At 33.4% G+C, this 21,711-nt stretch overlaps 1 protein-coding gene across 3 annotated transcripts; it reads right to left on the bottom strand.

Annotated features, from left to right (window-relative positions):
- Positions 1 to 1,354: 1,354 nt before the first annotated feature.
- On the bottom strand, positions 1,355 to 13,270 carry LOC124832291 (RING/FYVE/PHD zinc finger superfamily protein). Of its 3 annotated transcripts, none has more exons than XM_047306463.2 (8): positions 12,184 to 13,268; positions 11,386 to 11,762; positions 9,187 to 10,278; positions 8,917 to 9,072; positions 8,450 to 8,801; positions 5,580 to 5,653; positions 5,342 to 5,464; positions 1,355 to 2,149 (listed from the first exon to the last, which is right to left on the bottom strand). In XM_047306463.2, exons 1-8 carry the CDS (start codon positions 13,094 to 13,096, stop codon positions 1,808 to 1,810), a joined length of 3,429 nt encoding a protein of 1,142 aa, XP_047162419.2. In that variant the 5' UTR covers positions 13,097 to 13,268; the 3' UTR covers positions 1,355 to 1,807. The 3 variants fall into 3 exon arrangements, with proteins under 3 accessions (XP_047162419.2, XP_047162420.2, XP_047162421.2); XM_047306464.2 differs by having other exon boundaries at positions 1,833 to 2,149; positions 5,364 to 5,464; positions 12,184 to 13,270; XM_047306465.2 differs by having other exon boundaries at positions 2,006 to 2,149; positions 5,332 to 5,464; positions 12,184 to 13,270.
- Between the last annotated feature and the right edge of the window lie 8,441 nt (positions 13,271 to 21,711).

Genomic DNA, 21,711 nt, shown 5'->3' with positions numbered 1-21,711 from the left:
TATCACAGTTTTCTTTATTTTTTTTTTCACAAATGTTAATTCAAAGAGAGAGACCAATTTCAATTAGAATTTCCCCAATTTCTTAATTCAAATATGAATTTATCCGTCAATCATCTAATTACAATATAACTATGTTACATCATTAAAAATAACACCATCAGCATAGTACCCGTGAGTCTAACGGTGTTGAATTCAATTTAACGGTAGTGCTCTGTTTGTTTTTAATTTTTCAAAATTAAGGATCCAATTGAGAAAATTAAGTAAGAGTCATATTTAAGAGTCTGAAAAAAAAAAAGACCTATGAAATCATTAGTGTAGAGGTAAGTGAGAATGGATTTGGAAGTAAAGTTTGTGAGAATTAGTGTAGGATTTTATTGATATGACAGATTAAAAAAATTTACTTCCAAATTCACTCTCATTTATCTTCAAATTCACGCAAATAAACAACAACAAAATTTATCTTCAAATTCTTTGAAATTCCCTCAATTACTCTCTCCCAAATTCATTCAAGTGAACAAAGTCTAAACCTTCTTTCTACATTAGCATTGGTAATATTAAAACGCGCTTATTCACATTGTGAGTGTAGAATGTCTTTTGTTTGATATAAGTTTTGATAATTTAGAATAAGTGATAATTTAATTTAAATTTTAGGTTTTTCATAAATTTAAATATTTTCAATTGTAATTTTATTATTATTTTTTGTCAATAATATATATATATATATATATATATATATATATATATTTTGACTAAATATAATAAATCAAAATTAACTAATTGAATCAATAGAAAATTAAAAAAAAAACATTGACTTTTATATACGTGTTAATAAGCACTTGTTTCAATACGATAAGAATTATCATATTTTATTTTTAGTATAATAAGTAAAAAAAAGTCCTAATACAAAAAGTTTAATTATATTCGATATAATTAAGATAAGTAAGCAAGTATTTATTATTTAATAATTATAATATATATTTATTAAAATAAACATTACCATTTAAGATGCAATGTATTTTGTATTAACAAAAGACCTGCAATTATCTCATTTTTTTAACAAGTTTTCACTAGAAACATGTGAGTAGAGTTAAGATAATTACTTTAATAAATACATTTTACAATTATTAAATACTAAATACGTATTCAATTACCTTAATCTTACTTAAATTTAAATAAAACTAACTAAATTAATATTTTTTTACTAAAATTACTTTTTTATTTATTTTAAAATAAAATGTCAATAGTTTACTAAAATATATATTTTTTCATATAAACATCTTGCAAAGTTGAAGCTTATTAATTATCTGTGAGATCAGTGGTTTCATGCAAGAGAAAAAGAAGTTTACAAGAGAGAAATGCAAAGCCTAAAAATGTTATACAACAAGAACTTTACAACAATAAATCAATAACCGTATATGAGTAACTATCCTATACATATACATTGTCCCTTACAAAGCTACGACATCTACTCTTCCTTCTATACCCATCATCCTGCACCCATACCGAGAGTGTTAAATTAGATTATCATATACCAGGCTCCCAGCGTTCAAGGGTGCTTTCCAAATTAGTATTTCCTAATCAAATCCAATTGTACATTCTTGCTTCCTATTCAACCCAATCTAAAATATTAGTCACTTACAAAATTCTACACCACCTTCTGCCTCAAGCATGAAGAAAAGATACAACTACTGCTACCACTATTTACACAACTGAAGCGGCGTCCTCTCATTAAACAAGCTACCAAAGACTGCATGCCAACAATTCTTATTCTTGCAACACCAAATCTCAGATATTAAGCCACTACATATTAGGCACTACCTGCCTCATCTGATGTACTTCCTGCTGGGCATATTCTGCCAACCTGGATTTCATCTTCACTGAACATGCTCTCTTCACTAGAATTGGAGAATGGACCAACATCCTCATCCGTTAGTGAGTCAGTTTTCTGTCTCCTCCTGACATCCTTCACTGCTCTTCCCTGAAGAGCAAGGCGTCTGCGTTTTCGAGCTTTACGCTTGCCTTTGGGAAACTCTTCCTTTTGCAACTCAAAGTTCTTCCCTTCGGTCTCTTTTGCAGTTCTTCCCTTGCCATATCCATTATCATCAGATTCTTCAGCCTCCAGCTTACGCCTTTTTCTATTAGAATTTGTCTGAAACATTGATTCATGTTTAGATTGAAAGTTTTCTAGACAGCACATATAACAGCAATGTCATAGAAAGTAAACTAAGATAAAAGAAAGTCACTGCAAGGAAAACTAGATGAATAATATTTGGTTTAAATGTGTTAGCCCTGAAAATCTAGCAAATTTTTAGGGGTCATTAGGGTCGGTTCATCTGGTCAAAAACTCCTTTAGACAAGGTAGTGCCATCAATCCACCACAAAAGCACAATGAGGTGGAGGATATAGATAATCCTCAGCTACAACAATGTGCAGTAGTTCCGCTTGGAATATTGTCATGCGATCTTCTTAGTATAACTACAAAGGCTCCAAGACACTGTTTCATGACAAAAAATACTGCAGCAAAAATAAAGTCCCAGAGAAAAATGGGTGGATTCACATGTTTGTTCCATGACGAACGGAAACTATTATTGGACTGCAGGGTGGAATTGGCTTGGCCAGCATGCTTAAAAAAGTGAACAGCTTGTAACTTCTGAAATAAAGCTGTCCATCTCAGTCTTTAGCACCCGCTAAGTTGCAATCCTACTAATGGTGTAAAAGAGGATCTTTGTGAATTGAGCATTATATCACACTACGTTTCAAGCAGCGGGACCTGCATTTGGCTAATGAAAAAGGAGGGAAAATAGAGATAATATACTGTAATAGAAGAAGAGGTAAAATAAAATACCGAAACAATTTAGAATACACGGTCAACAAATTATAAATCACTTCCTCTGCCATCCAAATTCCCTCCATTAATGAATGGGAGACAAAAATAAGACAGGAGGGATTATGTATCCTTCAGTTCCTCTCCCTTTCCCTCCAAAATTCTAAACCAAAAAAGGTGAAATAAAAAAATTCCTCCTCTTCCCTCCCTTAATTGCTCATCACCAAACAACAACCGGAAAGATAACATGCTTAGCATGATGGGCAGGGTACAATTGGTGAATTTGATTATTGCTGGTACTTCATTACAACTTTCAATTTTATAAATGGCCTGTGGCTCTTTTGAAAGATGTAGATAGAAGGATGATGAATTTCATTTGGATTGGGGATATTAACATGCAACCTCTTGTTTCTGTGAAGTGGCAATCTCTCTCTTCGGGTAAGCAAGGTGGAGTGCAGGTTCTCAATATATTTGAAGAAAACAAAGCTTCGGTACTCCGTTTAGCTGGGGATTTTGCTTGCGGTGATATGCCTTGGGTATTTTTAAAAAATAAATACTGCAAAGTTTCTCTCAATAAATTCTCTTCAGTTTTGGCCTGGCATTGCCGATTGGTATGATTCTGTTTTGGGAAACACTCACTGTACAATTGGTAATGGGGGAAAGGTCAATTTCTGAAATGACAGATGGTGCTTGAATTCTGCTATTTCAGATTATGCAGGGTGTTCCTAGTATTGAGAGGAAAAGTTTCGTCTCTACTGTTGCTCATGCTTGGGATGGCAATTATTGGATGCTGCCTTTTTCTTTACAGCAGGTCCCAGGTCTTGAGAATCCACACTATACCTCTATTTCTGACTCGCGGGATGTTCCCAATTGGATCCTGGAGGAATCAGGGGACCTTACCCAGAAAGCTGCACGGAACTTGTCACTTTTTGATAAGCTCATTTGCTTGGCGTTCCCTTATTTGGAAGATTTTTATTCCTCCAGCTAAATCTCTGGTTTTGTGGAAACTCTTGCATAATAAATTACCCATTGATAATGAATTTCAATATAGATCTATTAACCTTTGTTCTAGGTGTAGTGTTTGTAATTTGCAGGCTGAAAGCCCTCAACATATCTTTAATGACTGTCACGGGGTGTCAAGTTTTGGGTTGCAGAAAATTTTTCCAGGTTCGTTCTTTCATAATAACTAGGATATTCTAAATTTCATAAATGATGCAGTTTGCCGGTTAAAGACATTCATACTGCTGCTGTAACAAAATCATTTGGATGCTTTGGAGAATGGGGAATCATGCTAGGTTTCAACCCAAATTGGAATCAAAATATGCTTTAAGCACTGTTCAATGGTATATCAGCAAGTCAGGTAATGCTGCTACAACTAGATGAGTAATGATATTACCGACTCTGCTATTTTGAAGTTTTTTATGTCAGGCTATACGTAGAAAAGCTTCAAGAATTAAACAGGTTAATTGTGCATGCCAAGTGTTAGGTGGGTGAAAGTGAACTCGGATGGTGCAGCCAAAGGTTGTCCTGGTCATGTTAGTAGTGGTGGCATTTTTAGAGGGAGTGTTGGGGAATACAATGGTGGCTTTCTACTTATGTTGGCATAAAAAATTCTTTATATGTGCAGATTATGGCTGCTATTCTAGCTATTGAGCTTGCTAAAAAACTCATGATTTTAGGAGAGTGCGGCTTCAATGTGATTCCATCTTTTTCTGCCAAGCTTTTAATAATCCTCAGATGGTTCATCAAATACTTCGTGGGTGTTGGTTGAAGTGTTTTTAGTTATGTAGGGAGATGGACTTTAAAGTTTTTCACATCTATCATAAAGGCAATTGTTGTGCTGATAGTCTGACTAACATAGGGATTGATAATATAATAAACAAGATTTTGTTTTGTTTGTTGTTTTGCCTCATGTTCTTAGTATAAAATTCTTTTGCAACAGACACAATCTCCCAGACTTTAGGTTTGGGTAATCCTGTTCTCTATGGAGATTTTTGTTTTTGCATGGGTTTGGTAAGGTCCCCAATGCTCTTTGTACATTTTTTGTCTCTTTTTTATGGTATTCCATGTGATGGTATATGATTGTTGAGTCTTGGGGTGTTATCCTCGTTGATGTAAAGTCTCATCTTCAAATTGGTTGATACAGAACCACAGAGCAGGTTACACATGCCAGACATTTATAGGACTTAACATATATCACAACCTAACCAAAGTCCATGGAACAAACAGAAAGGAAATGCAGGACAAATTGCCACGATATGATCAAATAGAACTATCATATCATATATCGTCCACAGTCAAATCTTTATGCAGAAGTAACAGAGTCAAGTGCAACCAAGATTCCAATTATTCACAAATTGACTTAAGAGACTTTTTTATAAAACATCATAGGATAATTTGTTAAGTCACAAAATTAATTAAATCCCTGTTGACAGTTTTTGAAAATGAAATCTTCATAATTATTCAACGAGCAGTGTAGACAGTTGAAGATTGGTTACGAAAATTACATCCGTATACCTTTGGACCACGATCAACCAACCTTGCCCATTCTTGCCGGTTCCTCAAACAATCAAGAACAGCCTGGGAGTGACTTGAGTATGCGTAACGCTCTCCATTGTGTTTCCTCAAGTTATGCCAGTGCTGTGATAAAGCACAAGAAAAACAAAACATGTTAAAGAACAACCCCATTTTCAACACATGACAATAAAGAAAATTAGGTACCACAAAAGCAATACTAATAAAGAAAGAACCTTACCGGTAGCACAGCACTACAGAGTTCCTCATATGTCATGCGCCTGCCTTTGCTCATAATAATTTCATTGATTAAACCTGAGTTTGGATAGCATTTATGTAAGAAACTATCAACAGATTGCTCAATAGACCATATTAAACTCAGATATTCAGTGTTTTCATGCCTACAAATTAAAAGCTATGAAGCATCCCTTTCCCGTTTGAAATGTGCCGAAGTAAGTGACGGGTGTTTGAAACTTCTCATTAGGTGTTCGATTTTAAAAAAAAAATTATTCCGTTGGCTTGGACACTAAAACTGACACATGTATAATTTAGAGATTTGGGTAGACACTTCCATATGGACAGACACATTAAAATTAAAACTATTATTTTTATTATTAGTAGAAAAGTCAGTTTAAAATATATAAAATATTGAAATAATGTCTCACATCTTTTGTGAGGCTCATAATCATATATGTGTGGTTTCTTGGTTTCCTACGCTTTAAAGACTGGTTGTGTCTAAGTGGTTCCATAAAACTGCATGCTTCGTAGATTACGAGGCTGACCAAGCCTAGACCTACATGCACATATAGTTTATGACTGGCTATGAAAGAGTAATTTTTGCCAATAAAATCCAGGTATTTGTTGGGGAAACCCCCGCCTGCATACACAACAGGAAAAAAAGTATAGAACACACACACAGAGACCACAAATTGAAATAGCGGGAGAACACAAATTATCACAATTTGACACCTCTTACAAATGCCCACAAAGTGTTTCATTATTTCCAAGATTATAAATTCCTTAAAATGAAGTGGAAAAACTCTCCCTAGATAAACACATTTTGCCTAAAATCTCAATCTTCCTCTCAAAAGTTACAACGAATGCATCTCTAGGACTTACAAAACTTCTACTTGGATATGTGACCAACCCCCCTTTCAACATGGGTGGTTCTTGTCATCCTAAGAACCTCAATTTATAGTGGTGATGATGACTTCTAAACACATTTTGAGTAAGCGTTAATTAATTGTTTCTAAAAATTCTAAGAGTTGTGCCCCTAAAAATCATACCGCACAAACTAAGAGCTACAGCCTTTCACTTATCAATTTATTAAATCTCAAAATTGCTTTAATTAATCATCATAATATTGAATTGAAATTGCTAACATTTCCTCTCAATTAAAATTTTCAAAAGAGGTTTGCCATACCCTATGTATTTTTGTTTTCAAATAAAGTTTCCATTGCATAAGATTTTATTTTCTACCCATCATACCTCTAATCTCAATATTCCTCAACAAGAATCAGTTGGTGGCACTTGTAATTGCACCACATTTAGCTACCACCAATAGGACATGCCACTGGGCTTTCAAAATACAAAGAAGACTTTTGACACAAGCACTCTAACATGGATCCAACATCAAAATCATTTTAATACTCATCTAATTGGTCACATGGGCACGCCATCATCTCGGATACAATTGTTGGGAGAAACCAGGATCAAAGGATAGAACACGCCACAAATAGAAATAGAAGAAATCACAAATTAACATGGATAGAGACCTCTTATCTACGTCAACAAAATTACAAGTTTTTTAACAAACCTCAAAAACCTTCCACAAAATTTATCACCCTACAAATTTGAGTCTCATTCAAAAGTTATAAGAACAATTCTCTAACTCATAGAAGACTTTCTCACGTCCCTTCTAAACAGCCCCCTTTTCAACATGGGATGGTTTTTTTCATTTCAAGAATCTCTATTTATAGTGGTGATGACTTTTGATACCATAGTTGGGGGACAACACACTGCACATACAAAAAAGATCAAAGGATAAAATGAAAACAAAGGCACTCTGCAAAGTAAAATTGTAAAATAACACACTACTGTGGTTCAACATGTTTTGCACACGTCCATGGAACCATCTCAAAAGTAAGATTACAAGTACTGTATCGTATCACCCAACAAATCCAAATCTCCCACTCAAAAATTACAAGAAATAATGAACATTATCTCACTTGCAAGAGACTCTCTCACATCATTTTGGATTACGTAGAGATATGACCCACCTTCACCTAGGGACAATTCTTCTCATTCAATTTATAGTGATGGTAATGATTGTTGATACCACCGATGGAAAAAAAAAAACCCTCAGTTTGTGTAACAAGGATCAGAAGATAAAAAACACAAAAGTATACCACAAATAGAAATAGCTGAAGAACACAAATTATTGTGGTTTGATACTTCTCGCCTACAGCCATGAAATTGTCTCAAAAACATTTTACTATATCAAATATGGTTACATGTTTTCAAATTTGAAAATCCCTCTCCAATGCATGTATGACCTACAAAACTGAATTTTACACTAAAAAGTTTCTAGAAATGATAAACATTCTCTCACTCACATTAGACCCTCTCACATTTCTCCTACTTGATAAAAGACCCACTCTTCAACGTAGGGTGATTCTTTTCATCCAAAGAGATTCTATTGATAGTGGTGGTGATGACTTCTAAAGACTTTTTGAATAAGCACTAACAAATTAATTCTTACAATTCTGAGAGTCACCTCCCCTAGAAATAAAAATATCACGCACATAGCTGGTCATTTCCCTTATCAATTATTTATATCTCAAAACTCACGTGAATTAATGGTTGAAAATCTGGAATTGACACTCGTAATAGTATTTGTCAACGTACTTGAAAACTGAAACTGAAGTTTAGGTAATTTGACGAGTTTTAAGAGGCAAGTAATCAAAATTTGTAAAATCACCGTTTTATGGAGGATCAATGTTTCATCTTATATATATATATAGTCCAGATATTAAAGAGCATAGAAACAAGACACTATTTAAAAAGCAAAATTAACACAGTAGCATTCATTATTCCCTGACAGGAAGTTACCAGGTAAGGTGTGATGAGCTGGCCTTCCAGCAGTCGCTGTATCATCATCAGAGATATTCCTAGGTGAGTTTCGCATGGATGATAAATTCTGATCCTCTGGAGGGGAGGATGGATCACTGTTTGCTATTGCAGACGTGGAAGAAACAATGTTGTTTGTGATTGAGTTTGCTGCTGTCATAGATGCAGGGCCTTCTTCCCTCGCAGGAGCATCCTCCATATATGACATATCTTGTTTCCTCTGATCAGAAGAGGTTGGACCCTTCTCCTTCTCTACCTTTTTAGCTTCATCTTCCAGCTCACGAGAACTGCCAGACCCATCTCTAGATGCATCCTTGTGTTTTCGTCTAGATACCTGTGCAAATTATAATTATAATGGAATCATCTTTATTGAAAAACATGTGAATTGTAGAAATAAAATTCGTATATGAAAACATATTTATCAATTTAGTTGTTGTTTCAAATTATACCAAATAATGATCCTTTCCTCCACCTGATGTTCGCTTCATTAGCATGCTTGTAGCACTAGCAGAACTCAGCTGGGGCAAGCTACCTGCATGGCGTGCTCGGGGTACTCGGGGTACACGGGGTGAACTATTCAGTTCTTGGTGCAATAACAGAGCGAGCTTCCAACAAAAAAAAACAACAGGACAAATTAATAGAGAAAAGGAAACAAGAAAGGATATTTTGTCGAGAAATAATTTGTATATTGATTAAAAAGGTAGAAGTCCAGCTCCAACCTCTTCATCACTCAACATTGAAGAATTTGATATTGGAGAAGGATTCATTGATGTCACATGACCTTGGTTCAACTTAGAGGAAGTGGCAATGCTTGTTTGGTTAACTTTTTCAACTTTCTGTGGTGCTGAAGATGAAATCTTATTCTGCACTTGAACCTTCTGATTGTGCAATGATACATTGGGCTCACTAGAGCCTGATATACTTGAAGTCTGATGTATCAAAGACTTGGAAGATACTGGAACAGAATCCCTTACGTCTGAATTTGCTTGCTTGGAGACAGAATTATGCACACTCCTGCTTGAATGCAATCCCTTTGAATTGGAATTCAAGGAGGATTTTGGTCGCTCTCTTACAGACTTCTTTGGATTTTCATCCCTGGCAACATTACTTGTACAGTTTTCATTCTTTATCTGAACACTAGAATCAGTCATCGCTCCATGCTTCGTAAAAGGATTAGCTGTTTCGGTATCTTCAGATTTGATATCATGACCCAATGATTTGGAGTTCATGGTTGACGAAGTTGGAGATGACTTTCCAACACATGCTAGCACTTTAGCTGGACATCCAAGTGCTTCAGATTTTGAAGGATCTTTAACAGAATCTGAACCATCTTTGATTTCAGAAAATACCTTTTGTGTTTCCAAGGAACCTTCATAACCCTCCTGTTCTTGCTTTCTAGGACAAATATCACCAGAAAATTCATTGGGCTTATTGATATAATCAGCAGGGATTACTTCTGATGAAATGTCAACACTGCCGACCTTATTTTCACATGATGGTAAACTAGGAACTGGTGCATCATTCACTTCAACATCAGATTTGTGATCAGATAGTTTTTCATTGTTTTTAAGATCACTGATAGGAGAAGGATGAAAAATTGAGGGCTTCTTAAAATTATCAATGTCGTCTTCCCTCTTCATCTTAACTTTGCATTTTGTAGAGCTTGTACGCTTGTTGCGGTCAATTTCTTGTGAAAATTGGTTATCTGCAAGTTCTGGTGCAGAACCGCAATAACCTTCTGCGTGAGGACTTGCAGCACTTCTGACTACTAAACTATCATCTGCATTATCAGCTACTGAGCAATCCCCATCCTTGTTTATAAAAGCAAGAAATGTCATCCAAATGCAATGTTATGTCAAGTCTAAAGGTATATAGAACATGACAAAACATCCATAAAACTATGCATGTACCTAGTAAAAATATTTTGAAGGGTGGCAACAGCAAATAGCCTAATGGCTCCCAAGCTGAAGTTTTAAGTATCCCATTTTCTGGTAAGATTACAAGATCTGAGTTCTAAAATAGCAAATGCGTCCATGGAAAATCATATTCTTCGGGTAGAGAGAATAGAGGCCTACCACTTTCAGCCAGTACTGAAGTCAAGAGATATAAGTTTTCTCAAATTTTATTTTCTTAAACCAAGAAACAAGTACTCCCTTGATTCCTTTATAGCAGTTTAAGGTATTTTCACTCAATCATTTAATCTTCCTATTTTTAATATAACTTTAAGCGTGTTACCTACTGTACCCCTTTCAGTTTTCTTATTTCAATGTCTACATCGATTAAAAATAAGACTAAATTATAATATATAAGGTGGGTGCAAACATCACCTTACAAGCCGATTTTGTGGGGTTTAGTTAAGCTTAAAACCACTTTCTAATATGGTATCAAAGTCAGGTTTAGAGCCTATCCTAGCAAGATCTATGTGGGCATTTTGTTCCACCCGCTATCGGGCCGTTATCAGACCACCCATTAATTTCTATTCTCACGCTCGAGATGTCTATACCTCGGCGTGAAGGGGGTGTGTTGGAAGTTCCACATCGACTAGAGATAAGGTTAAATTATAATATATAAGTGGGTGCAAACCTCACCTAACAAACTGGTTTTGTGGGGTTGAGTTAGGCTTAAAACTACTTTCTAATAATATGTTATTATATTATCTCTCTTTGTTATATATGATATCTTGAAATTGAAAAAATGATAGATAAAAAGGAACAAATTTTTGTCAAAAAATCTGACAATTATAAGGAATGGAGGGAGTAGTATGCAGTAATACACCTAGCATGGCATTACCAATATTGATGCAACCATATTAAACATGGTATGGGCAAAAACAGAGTATCACTAATTGACACATGATAATCACAAAACCAAAACTTGATTTGCCAGTCCTTGATTCCAGCAGCGTAAGTAATGCATACCTTTTCTTTAGCTGAAGCATTTCCAACATTATTCTGCTTTAAAGCCGATGTAACAGCATCGTCAGTCTTAGAAGACATCTCCACCACAGTAGGAGGTTTATGATTAGGCTTCTCTTCTGCTGGAACGTCTACAACAGAAACACCATGCCTAGTCGTGTCAGGATATAATGGTTCCGAAGAGTCCTCCGTAGTTGCTAAGTTATTATTTGGCTCCTCCATGATGGTATCAGCAGCCAAATAATCATCAGAAACACATTCTTGAACAACGGTCTCTTTTAAGTTTTTATTCTTTATGCTCCTAGTGTCAGTCTTTAAAATCTTTGGTCCTCTGTCCTCGTAAAAGTCCGCTTGTTTTGCATCACCAGTGGTTGTAAATACTAGTAACCAAAATCAAGAAGAAAAAGATGGAGTCAACAAGCGCAAATGAAGGATGGCAAGATGCAAAAATACAACCATAGTTGTCACGGTAACATAATGAAACAACAATAGAGATAACTTTTTCCCTGGTAACAAGTAATTCAACAGTGGTACTAATAGGGAATCCCGAGCACAAGATCTCGACGAAGATATAGATATTGAAGAGAGTAAAAATCAATACAGAATGTTTTGAAAATACAGTCCCCCATAACAATTGCAGACAGCTTTTTAGGGTCTTTGTTACCACAATCGCGGTAGCATCGATCCACAACATAAAGAATAGCATCAAAACCGCAACGAGCGCAGTTTAAAACCCTCAATTCCCCAAAATGACAGCAGCAAATAGAAGGACAGCTTTAAAAGAAGGGAAAACAAAATAACCTGATTTAGAAGAATGCAGAGTTCTCCTCCTGGGATCCACCTCTCTGTCAGAAGTAGACCTAGCCCGCTTCTTCCCGCTCCGGTCTTTTGAATTTGAAGACCCGAAATCCCCTTTGCTGCGCTTACTGTTATGAACAACAGGAGGTCTGAGCAGAGTCCTCTCTTTCTTCACCTCACTGTGGACACGAGGCGGCACATCCTCGCTCCCAAACTTGCCCGTTTCGGTTTCCTTGGCGTGACCAGATCTCGCATCAACAGAGGAAGGGTCCAACACAAGAGCATCACCATTATTATCACCGTCTTTAGACAAATAAACAAGAGCCCCAGCCCCGTTCTTGTTGTTATCTTGTGCCTGTGGTTGAGCTTCTGTTTGTGCTTGTAAACTCTCGTTAACGTTATCCTTATCATCATCGTTATCGCTCCAGAAGGGAAACTCCTTGTACTGGAAATTAAACTTCTTGGGAACGTACCCGCAGGCCTTCCAGAGGTGAGGGGAGAAAATCGAGGAGACGGAGGTGGCGGAAAAGATGGAAGGGTCGCCTCCGGGTGGGCCCTGGACGTGGACCCGCTCCTGGATGGGCTTATCGGTCCAAAGCCTGGGCCGAGACGGTAGGGCCTTTTTGTTGTCCATGGAGATGGTTTTGGTGGGGAGTTCCACGAGGAACTGCGCCACCTCGGTCTCCTCCGGGTTGTTGTTGTGCCTGGCCTTGCACTTGTCGCAGGCGAAGGTGTCGTCGCCCTTCACGTACCGAGAGCAGCGCGTGTGGACCCACACGCCACACTCGTCGCACTTCACCATCTCCTCGCCGTCATCGAAGGTCACGCCGCAGATGCAATCCACCGTCCACGACCCGTCCACCCACTCATCCGGTGGGTCAGAGCTCTGAGGGCGATGCGATCGCCCCCCTTTCATTCTGCCCGCTGAATAAGGGCGCAGAAATGGGGAGCGAGTCGGCCGGTGAGGGTGTCGTAATTGATTCGGCGAGCGGGAGATGAAAGGAGAAAGGAAGAATTTACGCTCTCACTGGAACTGGTAGCAGGGGACACACATGGAGATGGCGAAGGTGAAGAAAAAGAATGAAAGTGATTTTCGGGGCTGGGTATTCTGGTATGTGATGATTGTATTTGGATCGGATTCACTTTAGCCCGACCCGTGTTTATCATCCATGCATCATCCCATTCCATGCTGCTCTCCATGACTGAAAACAAATACTCTTAAAGAATTAGAAATTATTATTTGAAAAATTAAATAAAAACTCATGCTTGAAATTATTTATAAAAGAAATCAAATTGAATTCAAAAGTAACTAATTATCATGTTTAAAACACTTAGAATATACAAAATATGAATCCATAACACGAAAATTTGATTATTTCACAAAAAGCATCTCTCTCTTTAAATATTAGTTTGTTATCAATGCGAGTATTAATACACGTGTTTATAAAACCAAAAATATGTGGTATATCATTGATTATTAAGTTTTGGAATTAAAAATAGAGATGTACACTGATTTTATTTTTTAATACACAGGTCATTATTAAAAATCATAATTAAAAAATTATAAAAATTCTACCATCCAAAAATATAATATTAAACTATATATGAAATAATCACATATTTAATATAATAATTCAGTAAAAAATAAATAAAAAATTATTGCAATCTTTAAAATAATCATAAATAAAATTTTATATACATGATAACTAAACAAAATTATATACAAGGAAGCTACAAGATATGTGTAATCCTCCCATTTAACGTTGTTTCAAAGAAAATCTTATCACTCTTTTCTCATACTCACCTGATGATCGTCACCAAGAAAAGAAACAAAGAAAACATACAAATACAAAAAATACAAACAAAAGGGTAAGTATGATACTAAGACAATTTATAAAATAAACTAATATCACAAACATCATACTAAAATTACATAGAACAACTAAATCAAACATCCTAAACATGTCAATACTTAGATTGCACTATCCGGGTTTATAATGAATGCTTAGTTACAGCGGATTGTGCACTTGTGGTGGCTTTTACTGCTTTACAAAGTCATTGTCAACGGATTTCACCCTACCACACTCATAAGGTTAGTTTGTTTCACACCTTAGATCATACTAAAAGCACCTAAAACTAAGATATCATGCTACTCTCACTACATGTGTCAATATTCTACTTGAGAATGAAAGACCATTAGAGTGTCAGGATAACCCACGAAGACTGAACTTGCTACATTCATACTAATAATATTCGAAATCATTACCAAGAAGTTCTACCTCGGAACTCATTTCCATTTAATAAACAAGTAGACTTAATACTGCATACTTCACCATAAAACTCATGACAAACTATCACGCATACATCGTAGAACTCAAAATAGTACATCCCCAAAACACAAAACAACCAAAAAAATGAATACCTAAAACTTGACTTAGAAGCGCTCAGCCGCATACATCGTAGAACTCAAAATAGTACATCCCCAAAACACAAAACAACCAAAAAAATGAATACCCAAAACTTGACTTAGAAGCGCTCAGCCCCCTTAAAAGGGCGCTTAGGCGTCAGTTCCTTCGAATAGGGCGCCTAGGGGGCGCTCAAGCGAGTTCTTCTCGCAAAAAGGGCGCCTAGAGGGCTTTCACGAGCGCCTAGGCGTGATCTTCTCAGAAAAAAAGGCGCTAAGGGGTGTCCAGCGCTGCCTCAGTTTCTAAAATTCACCTATTTTGTCTTTAGATATCTTCTATACAAGTTTGAATGGTTCCTACAACCTCTTAGGACACTGAGAAACGACTAAAAATAAAACTCATGCAAAGTGGCCACTCTAAACCTCAAACTACCCAATCTAAACTACCTAAACTCAATTCTACCACTCCATTCACCAAAACAACAAACTAAAGACCTAAACAAGTTTTGAGTGACTCAATTACAGGTCCCAAACTTTCTAAACGCGTCCTAACTCCTTACTTCAGAATTTCACTACCAAAACCACCCAAATGCACTAAAAAACACTCAAACACTAATCATGGACCACTTTTTTTAGTTCCAAAACAATTTTCACCCAAAACATACTTCTAATATATCTTAATTGACCCCAAAATAGACCTGAAAAACCAGATTCCACAAACCACCATTTTTTCTTACAATGTCGACTATTAGAACCCATTTTTAGCTACTAAAACCATAATCTTGATCACTTTTCACTCAGCCAACATTTTCTGTCAACTACAAACATCAATACAATTCTATGTCACACAATTAATGACAATGTTAACAATCAAATTTCATCATATCAGAATTTAATTATACCATACCAAACCATATACATTTCATCAAACAGAGTATAACATAAAATTAAATTTTTTATTCTATCAAGTTATTAAACATACAACAACTAAACTTACAAAACACTCAGTCTGGAATTATACATCTAACTTCTCTTACCTTACATCGATAATTGAGCTATAAATTGTATACCCTCTTGCTTAGAGTCCAAAGAACTATAGAAACGCTTACAAAATGCTGAATTGATAACATAATGAGTCATTTGAACCACAGATTGCAAGAGGATTAGGAATGGAAAACAAAGAACGCATGCAATGAATTTTCTCATAGCGAAATTTCAGTTTAGAAACAAAAGAGAAAAATGAATCAAAACTTACTCGCTTTAATCTAAAAATTGATCGAATAGATTTATTCGGCTGTGATCTTCTGGGAGCTTTCTGATGATTAATCAAATGATTGAGGAGTTAGAATATTTAGATAAAAACGAGAAGAAGTTAAAAGAAATAGTTGAAAAGATGGTCGATGTTTTAATTAATGTGACGAATTTAAGAACTTTTATTTATTTGATTAAATTATTTTAAATTTTAAAACATTTAGTGTCATTATTTTGAAACACTTGTCAATTTTAATACTCTATTTTACAGGTTGTTACAAAATTTGTATTTCAATTTGTCTTCGATATTTATTTGGTAATTGAGATTTTGAAAAATAAAATTATTTGAGGAAAAAATTGTGTACGCTAGAGGAAAAAAATATCAACATATAGTATTATACATTACATCAAGAGTGAGGTGGTGCAGTAATAAAATAAAGGGGAAAAAAGAAAAATTATTGTAAACAGATAAAACTAAAACTAATGTTTAAGAATTGGACTCTTATATAATCAGACACACAAAATGTAAATAAAAGAACGTTGACAATAAAATTAATAAATAAATATTTCAATGTGTTAATATTTTTAATGACAGATAACATGTATTCATAGAATGATGAATTTTCAATAATTATTTTGATGTGTTAAAATCTTGTTCTAAATGTAAAAAAAAAAAGTAAAAAATTGAGCATTAAATATATAGAATGTACTAAATTATATACTAATTTATATATAAAATCAAGATTTAATAGGTTCGGAGGTCCCTATATTTGTGGGTTCGTTTCAATTGGATCCTCCAATTTTGAAAGTGATCAATTTGGTCCCTAATTTAACAAAATTGAGTCAATAATACCCTTTCCGTTAAATGCAATAGACAACATTAACTTTTTAAACATGTGGTATGTTGAAGCATCCTTCAAATAAAACTGTGCAACCTGCAAATAAAAGGATGCCTCAACATGCCACATGTTTAAAAAGTTAACGCCGTCCATTACATTTAACGGAAAGGGTATTATTGACTCAATTTTGTTAAATTAGGGACCAAATTGATCACTTTCAAAATTGGATGACCCAATTGAAATGAACCCACAAATATAGGACCTCTGAACCTATTAAACCTAAAATCAAAAAACAATTAGAGGGACGATATCTCCCTCGCCGCTAATTAACATTCGCCAAAACACTAATATGTTAATAATTTTTGTGACACTTTATATTTTTTAATGTATTAAATCATAACCAAAATTTGTAAATTCATTCGTTTGTAAGGATTATTTCTTGATATGAAAGGGATTATTTCTTTGTATTCATTTATTAGTGTCATTTTAAAAATTAATAGCTCTTTCATGACTAATCCTCCAATTATGTTGACATTCACAATATTCCATACTTAATTTATATAAAGATCCAACAAATTTTGAAATATTCGGATTAATGATGGGTTAAATAGAAAAATATTTATACTTAACTTTAATCCCCTCGTATACTATATTTTTTAAGCCCTGTATATGGTACACAAGTTATTTTCCAAGTAATACTCATAAAATAAGGCACTTTTCATATTTATTTTTTCTAATATCCATACGAATAATGTTTTCCTTTAATAAATTCTCCAACTAAGAATTTTCAATGCAGATAATTTATATAAATGAATAACATTTTAATCAAATTTTGGATTGTTATATACTGAACCATCAAAAGCAACACTCTTTCCATTCTCATCCATAAGAAAAAATAAATTACATTTCAATGTTATAAATAAATGAGAAAATTCATTGTTTTAAAATATATTATATGCAAAAGTTAACAACTTTTTACTGTATGTACAGTAGTTATACCCTGCATATAATATAAAAAAAATGTTGTAAGAAGTAGTCAAAATTGATGTACTTAATTGTGTCTTTTGAAACTTTTTTATTTATATAAGAAGATGGAGGTAGTAATTAGGTGATACATTATATTGTTGATATTTTTTATTATTACCATTTAATATTTAATATTTAATATTTAATATTTTTTATATTGAGTTGAATATCATATTATAGTTTTAAATTATAAGTTGATATGATATAGAAAGTTCAGTGTAATTGTTGTGTTCTTTTATAATTTGAATTTTTTAATAAAAATGATCAAAAGGTAACAAAAAGAATAAAAAGGTAGTTTGGTATGTGCGACGGACTCATGAAAATATATCATTTAATATTACTTTTTGCATGTTGATGAAAATGTGGACCTGATTTGAAGATAACACGTGAATTTCAAAATTATATAATCTAAGGAAGGATTTGCGAAAATAGCTGAATTGCTTAAGCATGTTTCATCATTTTTAATGTAATTTTTGTATTTATTTTTATGCAAACATTTCATGTCAAATTTTATATCATCATGGTAATATATAACAATCAAATCCATAACATATAATTTACATTTTCATCTTTATTTGATATTAATATATTTCTTCAGATTAAATATGAGAACGACATCTTTCTGTTTTCTCATCGGTTAGTATCATAATTTCGACTCTTAATAATCAATAAAAAATTATTTTTCTACTTTTAATTTTTTTTTTCTCATTGGACTTATGGTTTGTTCTAATGTTAAAGTTTTTTCCCCAACTTATTATTTTGTTAAAAGGAAGTTGAAAGATATTTATGCGAGAGGGAAGAAAGCAAAAATCAACAAAGATATAGAGACGGGAGAAAAAACTGGAATTGTGAGAGATGAAAAAACATAGTGAAAATAAATATATAGAAAATAAGATGAAATAAATAATGAAATTAAAAATAAAGAGTTGAGAAAAAAATGAAATCCATAAAAAAAAAGAAAAAAGACAAATAAGAAAAGTGACAAACAAAGAGGAAATAAAAAATAATAACAAAGTTTATAATTTGAAAAAAATGAGGGAAAGAAAACCAACTGATTTGCATGATTCTTAAATGAAAATATATAGCTTATTAAAAAAGACATGGACCTAGTTTGAAAATAAAATATAAAGCCCATGATCTAAACAAAACAATGAGTTGAAGTTTAAGTAAGTTGTTCAACTAAATATTTGTTTAGGCTCATTTCTATAAAATTTTTTTGTTAGCGATATATCCTAATCGTGTTTTTATTATTCGTATGAGTATATAGATTTTCCTATGTGTTTGGAATTGTTTAAGGCTTTGTAGAATGATTTTATCATGTATCAGGTAAGGAAAAATAATTATCATATTTTAAAGTTATTGGCGTGTTTATAATACGTTGCATGTTATAAATGGTATGAAATTTGTTGTATGAGATTGTTGGGATTGATGTCGCATTTAGTTGAAATGTTGCTGAAATCTATTTATTGAACATGTTTGGATGTTGCTTCGAATTTGTTGGTTTGAGGTTCAACTGATGGAATGATATTGGTTTAATAGGTTCGGAGGTTCTTATATTTGTGGGTTCGCTTCAATTGGGTCCTCCAATTTTGAAAGTGATCAATTTGGTCCCTAATTTAACAAAATTGAGTCAATAATACCCTTTCCGTTAAATGTAATGGACGGCATTAACTTTTTAAACATGTAGCATGTTGAGGCATCCTTTTATTTGTAGGTTGCACAGTTTTATTTGAAGGATGCTTCAACATACCACATGTTTAAAACGTTAATGTCGTCCATTGCATTTAACGTAAAGGGTATTATTGACTCAATTTTGTTAAATTAGGGACCAAATTGATCACTTTCAAAATTGGAGGACCCAATTGAAACGAACCCACAAATATAGGGACCTCCGAACCTATTAAACCAATGATATTTGATGAGATGAGCAAATTGGTATTCAAGTTGACTCTAAAGCACATTTTTGGACTAATCACTGAGTTAAAAATGCCAATTTGGTCATTTGATCTGGTACATAGTTCATCTGTTCACAGTTGCAAGTTTATGGTATGACGCTAAACCCTAGTTTTTATCCCTGAGCGACCAATTTGTAAATGGTTTGACATTGAACAGTGATAGGGTACTGCTGAACGACAATTACCACATGTTTAAAAATATTTTTACTCTTTTTTACTAAACGACGAGTAGGTATCATTGGGCGAACAAAAGTGCAAGAGCTATAGCATTGAGCATTCTTTATTGCGAGGGGATTTGTGTTGAACGACAGTTTGAGTGCTAATGTGATTTTTGGTGTTTTCTAACTCCTTATCTGTTTGAAGTGATTTGTTCTAGATTATATACATGTGTAGTATGAAATTAGTGATGCTTCATGGGCTGTAATACGAGTGTAAGTATGTATGTTGCTTGTTCATATATTATATGGTAATGATGTTAAGTTTGTTATGGATTATGTGTATGGTATATGTGTTTGACGTAATTCCATGAATCTTGTAGGAAAATTCTATGGCGACGTTTCAACAGTGTACGTATTCATATAAGGATTTCGTATTATGAGTTATCTTGACGCTTTAATAACTATCTAATTTCAAGTAGATAAAGATGGGATATGTGGTGACATGACTAAGAATTCACAGTCTATAAGCTTTACCATGATCTAAAATGTTTAACGGACTAATTTGTGTGTTGTAGGATGAATGCAGATGATTAAATCTAGGGTTAAATATGTTTTTGGTCACTTAACTTTCAGCGAAAATTGGAATTAGTCCCTCTTCAAAACTTTGGACTAATTTAGTTCCCAAACTTTAGAAATGTGTGAATTTAGTCCTTTTAACCAAATTTTGTTAACTTTATTTGATGTTTCAAATGCATTTCTTAGTGAACATTGAAGCAAAAATGTGTCAAACGGTGTAAACAACTCAAATGCTATCATGAAACACACTTGAAAGATCAAATAAACCTAACAAAATTTAGTTAAAAGGACTAAATTCACACATTTCTAAAGTTTGGGGACTAAATTAGGCCAAAGAGACTAATTCCAATTTTCGCTTAGAGTTAAGGGATCAAAAACATATTTAACCCTTAAATCTATAATTAATTATTACATTGCTTATGATTGATTGATATAAATCTTTACATGTGTTAACATCTATATAAATATTGTATAATTTGTCTTTTGATAAATAAAAATGTTTTAGATAATCTAGTACATAGTACGAGATGTTGAAACTCAGGAATTATTCTTTGTATAATTCATTTTCTTTTGGAAAAATGATAATGTATGTTAATTTGTATATACAACTTTTTATATATTCAGTTTATAATTATAATATAATAGTCGAATTTAAGTCTCATCTTATCTTATTATTATCTATGTAACATTCATTTAGTAATTTTATAATATAAAAATGAGATATTACAATTTATGTGTTTTTTATTTGTATATTTAAGATGTACCACACCTTTAATATTTCATAACCTATAAGTAATTATAAGTAATCTGCTAATGAAAAGTTCATTGTAGTGGAAGATAAGTGTTAAGAATTTATGTGGAGTTTTGAAAATTTTGCATAATTTTACTTATGTTTATGTATCTATGTTACAATTTTCATTATTATAAAATATGGTGTCCATCATTATTAAATACAATATCAATATCCTTTTCAAAATTAAATATAAGGAGAGTTTCTCCTTATATTTTTCTCTTATGTGTCAACAAAAATTGTAATTTATTATTTCTCATATTTTGTCCAGTTTTTTTCCTTCTAAGTTTACGTGTTTTGTCCCCTACCTCTTATAAACCTTTTGTACTCTGTGGTATTGTGTGGTATGATTTTTCAATTGATATTAAGCAATTACGGTGATGATAGTACAGTGCTAAAATTAGTTTGTTCAAGATAAAATAATAAATAACTTTTTTACATTTAAATATTTAAAAGTAATATAAATTAATATAAATTAAAAGTAGTACAAACATATAAACATAAAAAATAATATAATTTTTTTTATAAAAAT

The sequence above is a fragment of the Vigna umbellata genome, chromosome 8 (assembly GCF_029865625.1).
Source record: "Vigna umbellata cultivar VRB3 chromosome 8, Vumbellata_1.0, whole genome shotgun sequence".
NCBI lineage: Eukaryota > Viridiplantae > Streptophyta > Magnoliopsida > Fabales > Fabaceae > Vigna > Vigna umbellata.
The sequence above is the reverse complement of the archived record's forward strand: the minus strand, read 5'-3'. Positions and strand labels throughout refer to the sequence as shown.

Excerpts from the sequence above, each read along its gene's own strand:
- LOC124832291 (XM_047306463.2), bottom strand. The coding sequence starts at position 13,096 with ATGAAAGGGGGGCGATCGCATCGCCCTCAGAGCTCTGACCCACCGGAT. Across the intron at positions 10,279-11,385 it reads ATGCTTCAGCTAAAGAAAAG|GATGGGGATTGCTCAGTAGC; the intron begins GTATGCATTACT and ends TTTATAAACAAG. Across the intron at positions 8,802-8,916 it reads GAGGAAAGGATCATTATTTG|GTATCTAGACGAAAACACAA; the intron begins GTATAATTTGAA and ends TAATTTGCACAG.